This window comes from Mustela lutreola, chromosome 14 (genome assembly GCF_030435805.1).
Source record: "Mustela lutreola isolate mMusLut2 chromosome 14, mMusLut2.pri, whole genome shotgun sequence".
Taxonomy (NCBI): domain Eukaryota; kingdom Metazoa; phylum Chordata; class Mammalia; order Carnivora; family Mustelidae; genus Mustela; species Mustela lutreola.
The window spans coordinates 22,738,934-22,755,493 of record NC_081303.1 but is presented as its reverse complement, the minus strand read 5'-3'; the positions used below and the strand labels follow the sequence as shown (position 1 = coordinate 22,755,493).

The window sequence follows — 16,560 nt, the reverse complement described above, 5'->3', positions numbered from 1 at the left end:
GGAGTTTCATTTTTTAAAAAAGATTTTCTTTATTTATTTAACAGAGAGAGAGATATCACAAGTAGGCAGAGAGGCAGGCAGAGAGAGGAAGCAGGCTCCCTGCCAAGCAGATAGCCCGACACAGGGCAAGATCCCAGGACACTGAGATCATGACCTGAGGTGAAGGCAGAGTCTTAACCCACTGAGCCACCCAGGCGCCCAAGAGTATGATTTTTTTTGAGCAATAAATACAGATGTTTAGAAGATATTAGTATAAACTGTAAAAGAAAATTCAACATATTGAGTAATTTTATAAATATAGTAAGAGAAGTTTGGTTCATTTATTTCCTCTTTCATGTATTATCTTTTTTTTTTTTTTTTGACAGAGAGAGTGAGAGACCACAAGTAGGGGAGTGGCAGAGAGAGGAAAAAGCAGGCTCCCAGCCACGCAGGGAGCTCAATGCAGCGCTCAATCCTAGGATCCTGGGATCAAGACTTGAGCCAAAGGCAGATACTGAGCCACCCATGAGCCCCTCGTGTATTATCTTTAACTCTAATTTTCTTTCTTGATTTTACTTTATATCCAATGGAAGACATTCCATGGAAAGTTGACTTTTTCTTTAAAGAACATTTCCATTTCAGAGACAAAACAAATGAACACGTAAAAACAGAGTTTGATTAAAAGTCATTATAAATGTATAGTAAGTTGCTTCTCGACAATGTATCTTAATTAGCTGAGTTTTTTCCTACATTTTTTGATAATTATGGTTTGCTACAGTGAATTTCTTTTACATGCTAGTGGCCTAATTACAGCACTGAAGACCATTTCCCATTAAGACAAATAGCATGACCTCCTTGTCAAATAATAAAAATTTTTCTAATTTCATGCTATAAAATATACTACTTTGAAGCAAGAATCAACACAATGCAGAGTAACACAACTCAATTACTTGGACTGCCCTTTGATACTTCCTGACATATCTTCAGGGACAGTGGTAATTTATGTAGTAATTTACTAAGCTCAATCAATGTGTTACGGGAACCAAAATAAGAGAAAGAAATACCTAACCCAATGTCAACATATCCATCCTCACTCATTTGGCAAATCACACAACAGGAGAATATTACACTGATACATGTGGTGTACTAGTGACTTTGGTAAAACCCATTTTCACAGGGAAGTTCAAGGAGACACAGAGAGTTTGAGGGAGATGGGATGTAGTGAACTCAGCGTTAGATCTGGCTCATTCTCCAGGTAGGCCTGCCTCCTCTAAGAGGTACCATTTGGAAATAAATAAATAATTTCCCAACATGTTTTTGGAGACAACTTCGAAAGAGCTTCTTGGAACTTTACTACTTGCCGTCCTGCTGATCTCCATGTACAAAAACAGTCTCAATCTTCATTTTTTGTTTTTTATAGTTTCCTGTTTCTGTTTACTTTCATGTTTTTGAATATCTATCTGAATCAACAATGAAAAAGAGACTTAAATAACCATATTTGTTCATTTCTGTGGGAAATGAACCTCAGGGAGAAACTCTCTAAAAGCTCTTATTATTGACTTTACAAGCCCTAAACTCTATTACTTAAAGACCAAACTACAGGAAAATTATGCAAAGATATTATATTTACTATTATTTTTTAATGCAGTAGCTAACAGGGAAGAGCTAAAGAAAAGTCTAATACATTTTTTATACAAGTTTCAGAATTATTTTATATTTTAAAAGTTTACCCTTTAAAAATTAAAATAAGTCAGTGGATCACTCACAATATTTTCCACCCAATGAAATAAATGTACTTACCAAACTTCAAGAGACATTTCCAGAAACATTTCAGTGACCTAGAACAGATGTATTAATCAGATTAGGCCATAAAATGGATGTGTGTTACATATAAGGCAAACAAGGTCAAAACATTTTTTGAGTGCCAGATAATTTTTAACCTAAAAGAATTCTAAAAATAAAAGTAATATAGCATCATGAAGACCCTAAATTATGGGTGTATTTTAATTTTTATTTATATATAATTTTATTTATATATAATTTATATATATATAATTTTGCTATTCTTCATGATAAAGCCTATTTAGTCATTTTAGTGAATGTAAGAATTGCCTCTATACAGTTGTTTTCCTCTTCCGCTAAAATGAAGTAGTTGAATTCTATAAACATTATGCATGAAATCTAAAAATTGCCTCTGAAGGTGTGCCTATTACTCAGGAACTATCCCTGGGCCAAAAAAGCCTGGGTGAAAATGTACACAGGTGCATTTGTGACAACTGTGGGCTGGAATAAACTGGAGACAGAGCACCTATCGAAGATGGCAGTAGGACCAGGGGCCAGCCAACAATGGTCAGCTCAGGAAACATCTACAGATGTTTCCGTAGATGTTTGAGTTGGTGGGGTTGTCTGAGTTGGTGGGGCTCAGGTTTTCATTTTTTCAACACTGTGAGCCAACCAAATATATCAGAGGGCTCTGTCCTGCCAATGGGCCAATTGCGCCTTAATGGAAAAGAGAGTGATTAATATCTACAGAGAAGAAGAGGTATTAAAAGGTGTCTTTCCGAAGACTATACATCTGTTGTATGGAAAGACCTTCTCTGTATTAACCCCTGCCACTACTTATGAATAATGTAATTTTATACTATTAGGAGAACCAAATGAGAAAATGTTTTGCAGGTTGCTGCACCTGTAAAATGGTGCCTTTTTTTTTTTTTTTAATATCAGTTACCCTAGAATATATTTAGAGTGAACCTGCCCAATACCTTTGAATAGAACAGAATTCGGATATTCCTCTTAAAAGGTGAAGAGGATATTTTTGGAAGCAACACAAAATGCTATAGATTATTGGCTTTGTTTTCTCTTTGGTCAGAGGATGGAAAAAAACAAGCTAGGAGGAGCTTTCCAAAAGGTTAAAATAAGTTCATGGCTAACTCTCAGGACTACATTTTATAAGTAAGAAAAAGGTACTGAACTCATCTGTACAAGAATTTGCCTCTCCCACTAGACTGTGAGCTTTATCTTATATAGATCTCTATTACTAGCTCATTGCACAGTCTTTGGTATTCAACACATAATCGATACATACCTGTTGAATTACTGTGCATGTGTGTGTGAGGGATCGCACAAGATGGTCTTTCCTTATCAAGAAACATTTCATCGCTTCTATATATACAATCATGGGTTGGTCTAACACATACAGCAGTTCCTCTGAAATCCCATGACCTTTATTCATCAAGGCAGCATATCACATTACTTTGAAGTTAACAAAACAATCAAGAACCCCAGTACAAATGGAATTATACATACCCAGATGAATCAGAGTTCAGTTTATAAGTAAAAAAGGCGACTGGCTTCTAAATTAATGTAACTGCTGTCCGTTCTACCAATGGTAGGCCTGCTCAAACCACATCCCAGTACATCGTGTCAGTACCCTATTTCTAAATTTCAAATGGAGTCTTTCCCAAAGAGAGCTTAGAAAATGTTATAGTGAATGAGGCCGCTTTGGACATTTAGTGAGAAAAACAAGATGTGGGTAAAACATGGTCTGTTTCTTTTCCCCCCCAAAAAAACATGAAAGCTGGTATTAAAATGAGACCAGATTTACTGTTTTTGTCACCAGAGGGCAAAATCACCACAGGAGAATGGAAACTCAAAGAACATTACGACTCTTCGTGAAGTTTTCTAACAAATAGAAAGATTTGAAGCTGGAATGGGCTTCCTAGTCCAATGTGCCTTGCGATGACAGACTTGAGAAAAAAGATGGCTCCCCAACAGGAAGGTCCCTAAGCAATCCAGGTGTTAAGATAATCAATGCCTGGTTGTACCTAATGCCTACTTGTCCCAACAACTTAATAAATAAAAGGAAAATCAACTACGCTATGTTCATAGTCACATTTGTCTTTGCCACAGAATGTCCCTTCTATAACCACCCACAGTGCTTCTTGGCTAAGACGTCCCTAATCCTAGACTGACAGGTAAGACTTCCTAAATGAAGGCAGGAGGGGAGAAGGGAAGACACAGGATTTTCCTGCCATGCAGGGTAAAACAGAATGTGTTGTGGTGGGACTTGTCACATGGATGGGATCCTCATTTCCACATGTTGCCCAGGTGGATCACCTACGATCTGGAGGAAATTTTAAACTCTCCCACCTGATGTGCCATGCTCAGACATGCTATGAAAACTGACATTTACAATCTTGCCGCACCTTTTAACCTGAAACATGTCATTCAGATGTGATAGCCACAAAAACATGTACTTCCTGTGAGGCATGAAACAAGTCTTGTAAATTCCTCCCCACCCACCACATCACGGTCTTCCACACAGCTCGCAGTCTCACCGCAATCTGAAGGAAAGGTGACCGAGTCTCTCTGACTCTCCCCAACCCCGTAACTGCCTAGCTAGAAACCAGACAAATGAGAAGAGCTCCACCTCTTCTAGGAATTATAAAAGTAAGAAGCAGACTGTACTCAGTGTACGTTCTTGTGGAAAACAATAATCTCATCTTTGAATTCCACAGAGGAAAGCAACTGCAAATGCTTACAATGGGAGATGTTCACCTGGGGGGTAGGGAGATGGGGAGAAGGTAAGGATCTAGAGGAGAGAAACCATATCAAGAAGCCATTTCAGATTTTAAAATAATTTACTTTTTAAAAGATTTTATTTATATATTTGAGAGAGAGAGAGCAAGTGGGAGAACACATGGGGGAGAGGAAGAAGCAGACTCTCTGGTGAGCAGAGCGCCCAATGCTGGACTGGATCCCAGGACCCCGAGATCATGACCTGAGCCCAAGGCAGAGGCTTAACCCACCCAGGCTTCTCTTAAAAATAATTATTTAAAGTACCTAACTGGGGCACCTGGGTGTCTCAGTGGGTTAAAGCCTCTGTCTTCTGCTCAGGTCATGATCCCAGGGTCCTGGGATCAAGCCCTACGTCGGGCTCTTCTGCTGGGCAGGGAGCCTGTTTCACCCCCCCTCCCCCACCTGCCTCTCTGCCTACTTGTGATCTCTGTCTGTCAAATAAATAATAAAAAAATCTTAAAAAAATAATAAAGTACCTAACCCACTAATTTACTTGCAAACTTTCCAATATCATTTTGAAATGATAAAGCTAAAGTAACAAGCATAGTGACTGCCTGGCATTAAGAGGTTGTTTAAAATTATTATCATGAGGGCACTTGGGTGGCTCAGTGGGTTAAAGCCTCTGCCTTCCGCTCAGGTCATGATCCCAGGGTCCTGGAATAGAGCCCCGCATTGGGATCTCTGCTCAGTGGGGAGCCTACTTCCCCCTCCCTCTGCCTGCCTCTCTGCCTTCTTGTGATCTCTGTCAAATAAATAAAATAAAATCCTTAAAAAAATGATTATTATGAAAAGACACACAAATGATTTGAAGCTTGAGAATCTATCCCATTAGTAAAGAGCTCTTCAAATATGCTATGCCTTTGATTATTAATACAGTCCAGCATTTACAACCTTCACTTTCAAAAAAACATTACTTTGAATTCTGATCCCTCCTGAGTCTATGTACTCTTCCCCACCAACCCTCAGAAAAATAAAAAAACAGCTGATCCCCAGGCAGATTTAATAATCATTTACATCTTTTGAGAGAATAATAGCATATTTTCTGTTTTATCTGTATATACCTGACCCATACAAGATAAAATAAAATTATGTTTCAAAAATAAGGGCCACTTTTACTAAAAATCATGTTTCCATATGCTGTAACCCTATCCAGTGAAGAAGGAAGCAGATGTGGATCTCACAAGAGGCAATTCAAGGGCAGAGCAGAAATTAACAATTCCACCAATACAAGCCAGATCATGTCTAGGTAAATTTTGCAAGTTTAAAATTGAACAAGGGGTGCCTGGGTGGCTCAGTGGGTTAAAGCCTCTGCCTTAGGCTCAGGTCATGATCTCAGGGTCCTGGGATCGAGCCCCACATCAGGCTCTCTGCTCGCAGAGCCTGCTTCCTCCTCTTTCTCTCCCTGCCTGCCTGCCTCTCTGTCCACTTCTGGTCTCTATCTGTCAAATAAATAAAATCTTTAAAAAAAAAAATTAAAAAAAATAATAAAATTGAACAAGATACTGCTAAAGTCACTTTTTAAAATATATATGATGTTTATTTTTTTAAATTGAGATGTAAGTAACATTTAACATTATATTAGTTTCAGGCACATAACACAATAATTTAACATTTTTATATATTGCAAAATGATTACCACCATGTACTGTCTAGTTAAATATACAACTTCTTAATAAAATAATATTTGCATTTACTACCAGGAATCATCTTAATCCATTCACCTAAGAATTCAGGATAATTGCTTCCCTCCCCCCCAATATCACAAATGGTCTTAAAAGATTTGAACAATTAAAAAATACACCATTTCTCCTATAGTCATGTTCTCCTCTATCATGCAGGGTTCCTCCCTACATTTGAGGATCATCCTTCTTTCCTTGATTTAAGCTCCCTTTCCCTCCTTATGTAGAGACTGGAAATTCTAAACCAGATTTCCTAGAGCAATATTACCAAACCAAAATGCTACCTCTTTTTCTCCAAATGGGAATGTCTCAGACTCTAGTTTCTCCTTTTAAACTTAATTTACTTTCATGATTCCTGTCTGAGTACTTCCCAGATTTTCTGTATTTCTCGTAAGTGCATTCATTTATCCTTTCATCCAAAAGTGATTCAAGCATCTAACGTGTATCAGGATAGGTATGCAATAATAATCAAGCTGAATGTATTCTACTCCTTGATGGAACTTCAGGCCAGTAGAGGACCTAAGGAGACAAGAACATTCCTAAAATGCCCTATAATTTTAAAGTTATAAATTGTGAAAGTGTCAAAAAAGACTCACTTAACGTTTCTATTGCTAGCATCCTCAAATGAAAACGTGTTCTCTCCTAAAGCCAGGAGTTGTTTGACCTGTGTTTGAACTCTGACCTGTACCATCTGATGGCATTCACCTCCTAGCCAAAGATCCCCCAGACTTCTCATAAAAGAATAGAGTCCTCTTGCTTCCCCTCCAAACTTTGCATTGTCTCATTCACTTAGCTAAACTGTAATCTTAGTCTTCACACATGAATACGTAGTTTTCCAAAGAAATCATCCTGACACTAACTTCACATTCTGAACTCAGCATCAAAACTACCAAATTTTTAGAGCTTTGCCACTCTCTCTTCTATAGAACGACCCCATTCATCTTCCAGCTTGTAATCATGAATAGGCAACAATCAAAGAAAGCAATCAGTCAGAAGCAGATGACACTGGAACCAGGAGACGTGGCTATTTTTAAACAATACCACTAACATCTAAATAAAGACGGCAAATAACAACACCACCACACCACGTCAACCTGAGGGGCTATCTTCCTCAAAGTACTGGCCTAAACAAACAAATTTCAGCTAGAGAATGAAGAAGTGTAATCTTTCCCTAATGTCCCTCAGAACCTCAGCATTTTTAAGATTCTCTGGAAGAGGCTACTTTGTTTACACCAAACACAGCAAAGGCTGAAGATGTTATATCTTTCCATTTTAAAATGGGATTCTGTAACCCACTGTCACACATGATATATTCAGTAATGGGTGACTGGAGCATTTTTGAACTATGTTAAATGATCACTAAAGAAATCACTAAACTATATGCATATGTGTGTGCGCCCGCGCGCACGCGTGTGTGTGTGTGTGTACATATTCATTTTGGTAAGTTCAAACAAATAAGTAAGCACATGACAGATAGTTAAATCTGGCCAGTTACCATGAGAATATCTAGTATTTATTAAGTGCATACTGGGCCAGGCACTGTTCAAAAATTTTCCATGTATTAATTAATTTAGCCATAACCACAACCTTAAGAGGTAGGTACTATGTATAACCCTGTTTCACTGATGATGATGCACGGAAAAGAGAAACAAAAAATAAAAAAAACTTGTTTAACATCACATGGGCCATTAAGTAGCAGGATCATGATTCCAACCCAGGCAGTGACTGACTGACTCTGAGGTTGGGGTCCAAAACATCAGGTCCTGCCAATTTCTTTCAAATGACAACTGTGATGCTCTCTCACTTTGTGACTCCAATAAACACAACCTAACCCCAAAGGCCAGGGAGAAAACAAAACAAAACAAATGTGGACCCAGCCCTAAGACTGGCTTTTTCCTAAAAACAACAAAAAAATAATAAACAACCAAAAAAGTTCAAAAATCGAGTGATAAATCAGTCTTGGGAAGAGCCAGATGGATCCAGTGTAAATTCCCACTCTGCAGGTCCAGCTGGTCTCACTGTCCCAAGCAATCATTCCACTCAGCTCCTGCAGACCCGAGAAAGCTGCTGTCGCACTCCTCATACTCGTCCCTGGCCACAGAAGTCTGCTAACAGCGGATTCAACCTTTTTGTTTCCACTAGGAAACGTACCCTGTCTCTTTGCCTCCTAACCTGCTGCTTCCTAATACATCTGAGGAAGAAGCCACATCCTGTTTCTCAAAATTCCCCATTACTGGGTCAAAAACCTTCCATAATTCACTGCTGTCGGTAAGAAAACGTCCAAATTCTAACATCTCAAATTTGAGCTCTGCCGTAGCTTGACCCCTGTGTACCCTTCTTCCTTTATGCACGAATGCTCTGCTCCCATCACACTGGTCTAGACACTGTTTCCTGAACATGCATGTCCTTCTGAGTCCCATGACTATGAGCAAAGGCCCAGGCTATTCTTTCTACCAGAAGGGTCTTCCAACCCATTCATGATCCAACTACATCTCTCCTTTAAGGACAAGCCTAAACTACTGGTATCCACTGTAACTCACTGAAAATCCCATCCCCCTTCCCCTCCCCGTTCTCATCTCCTACCACAATCCCTACTACTCTCTCAGTATGTTCCAGCATATTCTCTTCAGCGCTGTTACTCAACATGCCAGGCAAACTTCCATTGCCGGACTCTTTTTGGAGCAACTTCTGCCACATCCCCCACCCCCCAGTATCATCAGAGATGCTCTTAGCCATGTTTTTGGAACTGCATTTGCAACTCCCTTTACATACATAAACTCTTCTTTCCTCCTTCCCTGGTTTATTTAGCACTTATTGCTATCACTACCTAATGTAAGGAACTTTTGTTTATTTATCTTGCTTCTTGTGTCCTTTACTAAGTAGATTAGAAGTTCCGCAAGGGGAGGGATTCTTAGTGTTTTGCTCACTGCCGAATAGGTAGTATCTAAAGACTGTCTGACATACAGTAGGTGTTTAATAGTTGTTTGTGAAATGAATGAATAATTCCATCTTATAACTCTCACTGTGTATATTATCTACACTATCTATTTGGCCTTAAAATTATACAATGTAAATACTAAACTCTACATAATGATATGCTAAATGTTTAGGGGTGAAGGACAGTGTTATCTGCAATTTGTTTATTTATTTAGAAAGTGCATGAGTGGGGGGGAGCAGAGGGAGACAAAGAGACAGAAGCTCAAGCAGACTCCCTCCTGAGGCAGAGCCCAACCCAGGGCTGGATCCCCTGACCTCAGCACCACAGCATGAGCAGAAACCAAGAGTCAGATGCCCACTGGACTGAGCCATTCAGGCAGCCTCTCAATTTGTCCTTAAATGCATCAAAAAAGTAAGATGGTTTGGAGCACGGGGTGGCACAGTTGGTTAAGCAGCCAAATCTTGGTTTCAGCTCAGGTCGTGATCTCAGGTTTGTGAGATTGAGCCCCATGTAGGGCTCTGTGCTCAGTGAGGAGTCTGCTTAAGACTCTCTCTCCTTCTCCCTCTGTCCCTTCCCGCCTCACCCGCTCTCTCCCCCCTCTTTAAAATAAACAAATGGTATTTAAAAAGTAAGATGGTTTGATGGATGAGTAGAAGGACAGATACATGGCAAAGTAAACATAGTAAAACATGAATTGTAGAGTCTATGTGTCAGTTATATAAATCTTTCAACTTTTTTCCATGCTTAAAAGTTTTTATAATAAAATTTGGAGAAAAATATAACACTTCAGAAAGCCCTTCCCTGACTATATAAACTTCAGTTGCCCACCAACTATTCCTCATCATATCCCTCTGCTCTATTTTCTTCACAGTATTTCTCTCTAGAGGATATTGTACTGACTGTTCTTTGCTTTCTGTTTCTATATACCTCCCCCATTAGAATGCAAGCTCTCTGGGAACCCAAACATCATCTGTCATGTCCTCTACTGTTTGCTCATCACCTAGAATACTGCTTAGAATACAAGTGATTAATAACTCCTAAGTAAGTAAATTAATGAACAGATGCTTCATGACAGTACTTATTGTATTACTTACCAGTTTACACATGAATGTTTTACTCCTTTCCAAATAGAGTACTAGTTTCTTGAAGATGAACTTGTTGTAGCTTTCTTAACATTTAGCAAAGTATTAGCTACAAAATTTTAGCTGCTCAAATTCTCATATTAAAACATAGTCTACTGGGGGGCTGGGTGGGTCAGTTGGTTAAGTGTCTGTCTTTGGCTCAGGTCACGATCCCAGGGTTCTGGGATGGAGCTCTGCATTGGGCTCCTTGTTCAGCAGGGAGTCTGCTTCTCCCTCTCTATTACTACTACTACTACTCCCCTCTGCTACTCCTTACTGCTGCTCATGCTCTCTCTCTCTTTCTCTGAAATAAATAAAATCTTTAAAAAAAAATAATCTACTGATAGGTCAGTATTTTAAAATCATATAATAAAAATTTTTTGGCTTCCCTGGGTGGGCACAAGGTGAAAAATTTTTATTATTGCATTATTATTGTTTTGTTTCCATATCTGTAAAATAGAAAGAATTAAAAATTCTTGAATGAAAATGGTCATATAAAAAAAGGTATTCTTTCTTGATCATAGAACTTTATAAATTAGAAAGGCTCTTACAGATCAATTAATCAAAAATTCTATTTTAGAGATGAAGAAAATAAGGCAGAAAGAAAGAGTGACAAATCAAACATTGTAGAGGGAGACTAGTGACCAAGACAAAATGAGAAAATGGATCTCCCAATTCCCTGAGTGGATAGTACAAGCCCGTGGGAATCTGGCAATCTCCCTCTGGAGACTCCCGTTCTTTCTCTAGCTGGCTGCTGGCCACAGAAATCACTCTCTGTTGACTCAGTATTGACTTCTGGATGACAAAATTTTGAAGAAGTTTTTGTTAATAATGTCTTGGCAGGAAACCTGTGTTCTCTCTTCTCTCTTGGTCAAATCCAAGAGGTTTTTTTTTTTTTTTTTTTTTACTGTTTCAGACTACTATAATCAAATTCAAGAATTGTTTAAAAACTTCTTTTTCTCACATTATTCCCTCGCAGTCTGTTCTGTCTCACCTCTGTGAACACTATGGAAAGAAGCCTGTGCTCCTCTGAAAGATGGGAGGTAGAGGTGAGGCGGGGCTAGAGAGCATGCAAAGGGTAATGTTGCCGGAGCAGGGGGGGCTCTCCACCCAGCCATATGCTTCAAAGGACTCTTAAGAAAAGAGTGATCTAGAAAAGCTGTTTGGTCAACTGTTTTCTCAGGCTCACTAAAGAAACTAATTATGTAAGCTACTTTAAATGCAGGAATGTAGAAAGTCTTTTTTAGAGCCCGGAGGTTACACAGCTAACCATAGGAAATGACAGGAGAAGAGGAAATGCATGTTTCCCTCCAATATCTTCTCCCATGATCAGAGTGAAGATGGGGAGGGGGGGGGAAGAACACATACTTTGGAGAGGCCAATCCATGCTTACAAAGCTCTCAACAAACATTTATTGAGAACCAGTCCTAGCAACTCGCTTTAGGAAGGTTGGGGGATGTTAGCCTCTAAACCTTACCCCACCACACATTGACATGTGCCTGCAAAGCCTCGTAACTTGCCAGGCCCCGACTTGCTTTCAAGACTCCATGCCTTTGCATTTACATCGTACTTAATATGTTCTAAGCACTCTATGTGCATACAGAAGTGATATATATATATATTTCTATACTTATATACTTAATATGTAATAAATTCTATACTTAATAAATACATAAACTAAGCACATTGGATCTTATGTAAAAAACTACATAAAAGTATAGTTATGTATAGATACATCCATGTGCATGCAATAATTTTTTAAGATTTACTTATTTATTTTAGAGAGAGAAAGAGAGAGAGTGGGGAGGGGCAGAGGAAGAACGAGAGAGAAACCTTAGCAGACTCTGTGCAGAGACTGACTGTACATACAGTATTGATATGTATTTCTATAACCAAGCATTATTATATATTTCTTTTTTTAAATATTTTATTTATTTGAGAGAGAGAAAGAGAGAGAGAGCATGAGCAGAGACAGAGGCACAGGGAAAAGCAGACTCTCCACTAAGCAGGGAGCCCAGTGCAGGGCTCAATCCCAGGACTCCGTTTGAAAGCAGACGCTTACCCGACTGAGGCACCCATGTGCCCCCCCATATATATTTCATATGTAATAATTTTTATACATAATAAATATATAAACTAAGTAATATATAATCTATATCTTATGTAATATGCTATAAAAATTACAATTAAAAATTACATCTGAATGTATTTAAAATACATGCATATGTAATATAATTATACTATATGTTATTATACGGATATATTATATATAAGTAATATTAAGTCATTTAATCATAAATGAATTATCATAAACTCTCTTATGAGATACTAGCTCCATTCTACAGATGAGTAAATCAAGACATGAAAGAGACTTCACCAGGATGAAACAGATAGTAAGGGACAGAGCGGGCATTTAAACACCAACCTAGCTTCCAATGCCAAGGCATTAACCACTATGTTCCCTGTTCAACCTATTCAAAATCATCTACTTGTACGCTGCGGTCACTGGCTTCCTCTGACAACAGTCTATCTTTATTCCGTCTTCCAACCACACATTCCTGATTGATGGCTTCTCTCACCGTAGGGTGGTTTCGTTTCTCACATGTTTCTATCTCCTCTGCCCACTTCCTGTCCCAACCCCCACCTCACCTCCATCCCCTCAAAGAGGTAACTGAGGGAAGAGGCTCCTGTGTCTTATTCTTTATTTTCCTTGCACCAAGCACAGTGGCTGGTACACAGCAGACTTCAAAAAACATTTGCTAGAGGAATGAACACCAGAACTTAAAAAAAAAAAAAGGCAACAGAACTATGGACAGTGTATCTCTTAGCACTGGAGTAAGACCTGTAGAAAACACTTCCTGGAGCAGCTGAAGGAGTCAGCAAGGCATATGGGACTGGAGTGTCCCCAAGATGGCTGGGCTGCCCCGCTTGCATGAACTGGTGAGGTAGCCCTTTGGGCTTAAGTTGGTTTCTAAACAGGCATACATTCATCTGGAAAATACAAACTATGTATTACCTCTGTGACTGGGCGTGCATAACCAGTATTCCTGACCTACAAGATTTTGGTTTAGGGTGAGAGGGAGGAGATAAGAAATTGAACAATTTAAATGACTCAGTCCCAATGAATACCATACATAATTATCTTAGGGCTTCAGAGAAGGAGGAGGTCACTTGGGATAGCAACAGAAAGGAGGTGAGAGTTAAGGAACAGTCAGGTTTGCGTGAAGACAGCAATTTGAAGTCACTCCAAGGATGAGCAAAAACAGGGTGCCTCTTCCAACAAGAAATTAATACATTAACCAGCTTTCTGGATCCTGGTCTGTCAGTCGTTTACATTTGTCACTGTAAACTTCGAAAATAGTTCCTTATGAAATTCAAAATCTAATGTTTGCTCTGTATTAATAATAATTTTAGGGCCTTGTGATTCCTAAATTATTGAAATTACAGAAACACAGCAAACCTAGAAATGTAAAAAAAAAAAACCAAAACCTATCCCTTCTGACTATTCCTGCTAACTTTTCATTGCTGCAGCCCTAATTATTTGAGGATTATTTGAGACAGAAATATCCCCCCATTGAGGCTTAATTTACTGCTAAACATGTAATTTTGGAATAGTTTGGATGTTCCAACAGTTTTCTTTAAAAAATTATTTTTTAATTTAATTTATTTGAGAGAGAACATGAATGAGGGGGAGAGGTAGAGGGAGTGGGAGATAGGGAATCCCAAGCTGACTCTCCGCTGAGCAAGAAGCCTGATGTGGGTCTTGATCCGATGCCCCTGAGATCATGACGGGAGCCCTGAAATCAAGTCAGACACTTAACTGACTGAGTCACTCAGGTGCCCCCCAAAAGTTTTCTTTTTGAGTTCTCTCTCTCTCTGCCATTCCTCTCAGATTTTGTATCTTCCTTTATCCTCTCAAAAGTTTTCGCAGACCTCCTGGGGTCAGGGGAGAGGGGAGTCCAAAGCCATTGCCTCACTTAGAGTAACAACAGAGATTAATGTCTCTATATTATTTAGTGGAATACTTCAATCAAAGCTTATAAATATCAGAACAATAAAAAAATTTGGACAGGAAGTAAAAGGGAACACAAAATTTTCTCTTTAAAAAGCACACATTCAAACAAACAAATAAATAAAAAAGATTGCAGAATAAATAAGAGTTTTATCTGACATAAGGTTGAAAAATAATCCTGTTGCGTCACTTACTTGGTTGAAAATAAAAGGAACCTCTTTCTTCTCTCCCACTTTCATAGAGGAAATGGGGAACGTTGCTGTCCCTAAAGTTTCATCCATGACATAATTGGCATCCATTAGTGTGACCTGTAGAGATTAAAAGGTATAGTACAGGAATACAATTTCTCTTCTATCTGTGGAAATTGTATCCAAAATTTCTACCACACTTAACAAAATGAGAGTTCTCAAATGATATTTAATAGCCAATCGAGGCCCTCAATATTCAACTGGCTATAATACTTTGTCTTTTCTTTCTGACACTAAAACAACCATAAACTTTTTCATTTTCCTGACTGACTTATTCATTATCGTGTTTTCAAAAATGGAAACTTGTCATTTTGGAGTATGAGAAATAAATTAATGTAGAAAATCCACACAACCATTTTGGAAAAGATCTACCTTAACTTATTTTCAGGTTACTTATTTTTAGTTAGAAACTTTAGATTAACAAAGCTAACTTATTTTAAAGTTGGAATCCACTGATGATATCGTTATTCTGTTGTACTTGGACCTTCCTCAATATAACAGAAAATATGTTTTCTCCAAAGCACACGAGGGGGATAAAAGATCCTTCCCAACCCTACCTAACTCTTGTGCTTCCCACTGGACACTCACATCACTTCACATAGACCATCCACAGCCCCGTGTTCCGGACTGCACAGCTGGACCCCCACCTACACCTGCCCGAGGGAAAAGAGGGCACGAAAGGGACAAGCTCAAACACCAGCTTCAACATGAATGATGACCATTGAATGGTCTTCAAATGATTCACTGACCTCCAAAACATTTTCCTGGTTAGGATCCAAAATAAACTCGAAGGTCTCATTCCACACAGGGTTTATGTCATTATTAAAGTGTCTTGTTCTCTTCCTGCTGTCAGGGGTGGAGGAGATGAAAAGTTCCACATACGGATCTGGAGTGTCAACTGTAGACAGTAAACACAAGTGAGAAGGATGCAAAAATGTGATTCATAATGTCTAATTTGTTTTTATTAGTATGTGTTGTCAGATTATTTTTAGTGAATCTGTAGGAACATATTTAAAATAGCTGAGACAACATACTCTACAAGGGAAGAACACCATAGTTTAGCTACTTCTTATGTGTTATGTCCCTGCCCATCATAATAGTCCTGAGAGAAGGAATCGTTTATGAGGTGATTGACTCAGAATTCCTCTATTCACCTAAAGGATATGTTCATTCAACACCTCAGGGGAACTGCTAAATGATGAGAACAGTCTCACCCAGCTAACTACAGTAGAACCTTCACCCTGGACAATGATGGTGACAAGACCATGGGTTCAGGATCACGGTGCTTGTCTACATTAGAAAAATCATCCTAATTACTTTATTTGCCAAACAAAACAATGAAAGTCAGTGTGAGATAAATATTGCTTGTAGTTATAAGTTTGCCTTGTATAGCTGTACAGGTTGTACACTGAACAATCTTAGTGGGCTGGCATTTATATTAGTGATCAACAGATATTTCTGTATTTATTATAGAAATATGCAGTCAGATGGAAGTGGGTATCTCAAGGAAGTGATAGCTTCTCTCTTGTATATAAAGACCTGCTGGAGTCAGGGCATGGTGTGGGCACCATTTTAAACAGAAGGAAACAATGGTAAATAAAGGAACTATTTAAATTCTTCCCATTATATATTCAGATAGCAACAAGGCAACTGACACGTAGCAGTAGAAACCCTCATCACTCCCTCCTTAGTGGTTCCACTGAATCCTCCACCATCTTACAACATTGCACACACTATATTTTATGGATGTAATTATACATGTATCTGTCTTTTCCTACAAGACTCAACAACTTGAGGACAGTGATCAAGTCTTACTCATTTTTATCTCTTCAGAACCTAACAACTATCACAATACTCAAAAACCTCCTAACTTAAGGACTCAACTTTTCTCTTTAACACATCCTTTCCCATGTAATCATTGCAATTCATAACTACAAAAACTAACAGTTGAGTAATGACTGCTAGGATCTCTGTTAAGCCCTTTATACACACTAGGTTGGTTCAA

General features: G+C 38.6%; 1 protein-coding gene across 5 annotated transcripts in view; it reads right to left on the bottom strand.

Annotated features, from left to right (window-relative positions):
- Positions 1-16,560, bottom strand: part of PLA2G4A (phospholipase A2 group IVA) — a 169,921-nt gene that overhangs the window by 83,056 nt on the left and 70,305 nt on the right. For all 5 annotated transcript variants that reach the window (XM_059145062.1, XM_059145058.1, XM_059145060.1 and 2 more), the window contains 3 exons: positions 15,305-15,453; positions 14,502-14,615; positions 1,780-1,817 (listed from right to left, as the gene is read on the bottom strand). In XM_059145062.1, coding sequence (XP_059001045.1) covers positions 1,780-1,817; positions 14,502-14,615; positions 15,305-15,453 — 301 coding nt within the window. The remainder of the gene's footprint in view (positions 1-1,779; positions 1,818-14,501; positions 14,616-15,304; positions 15,454-16,560) is intronic.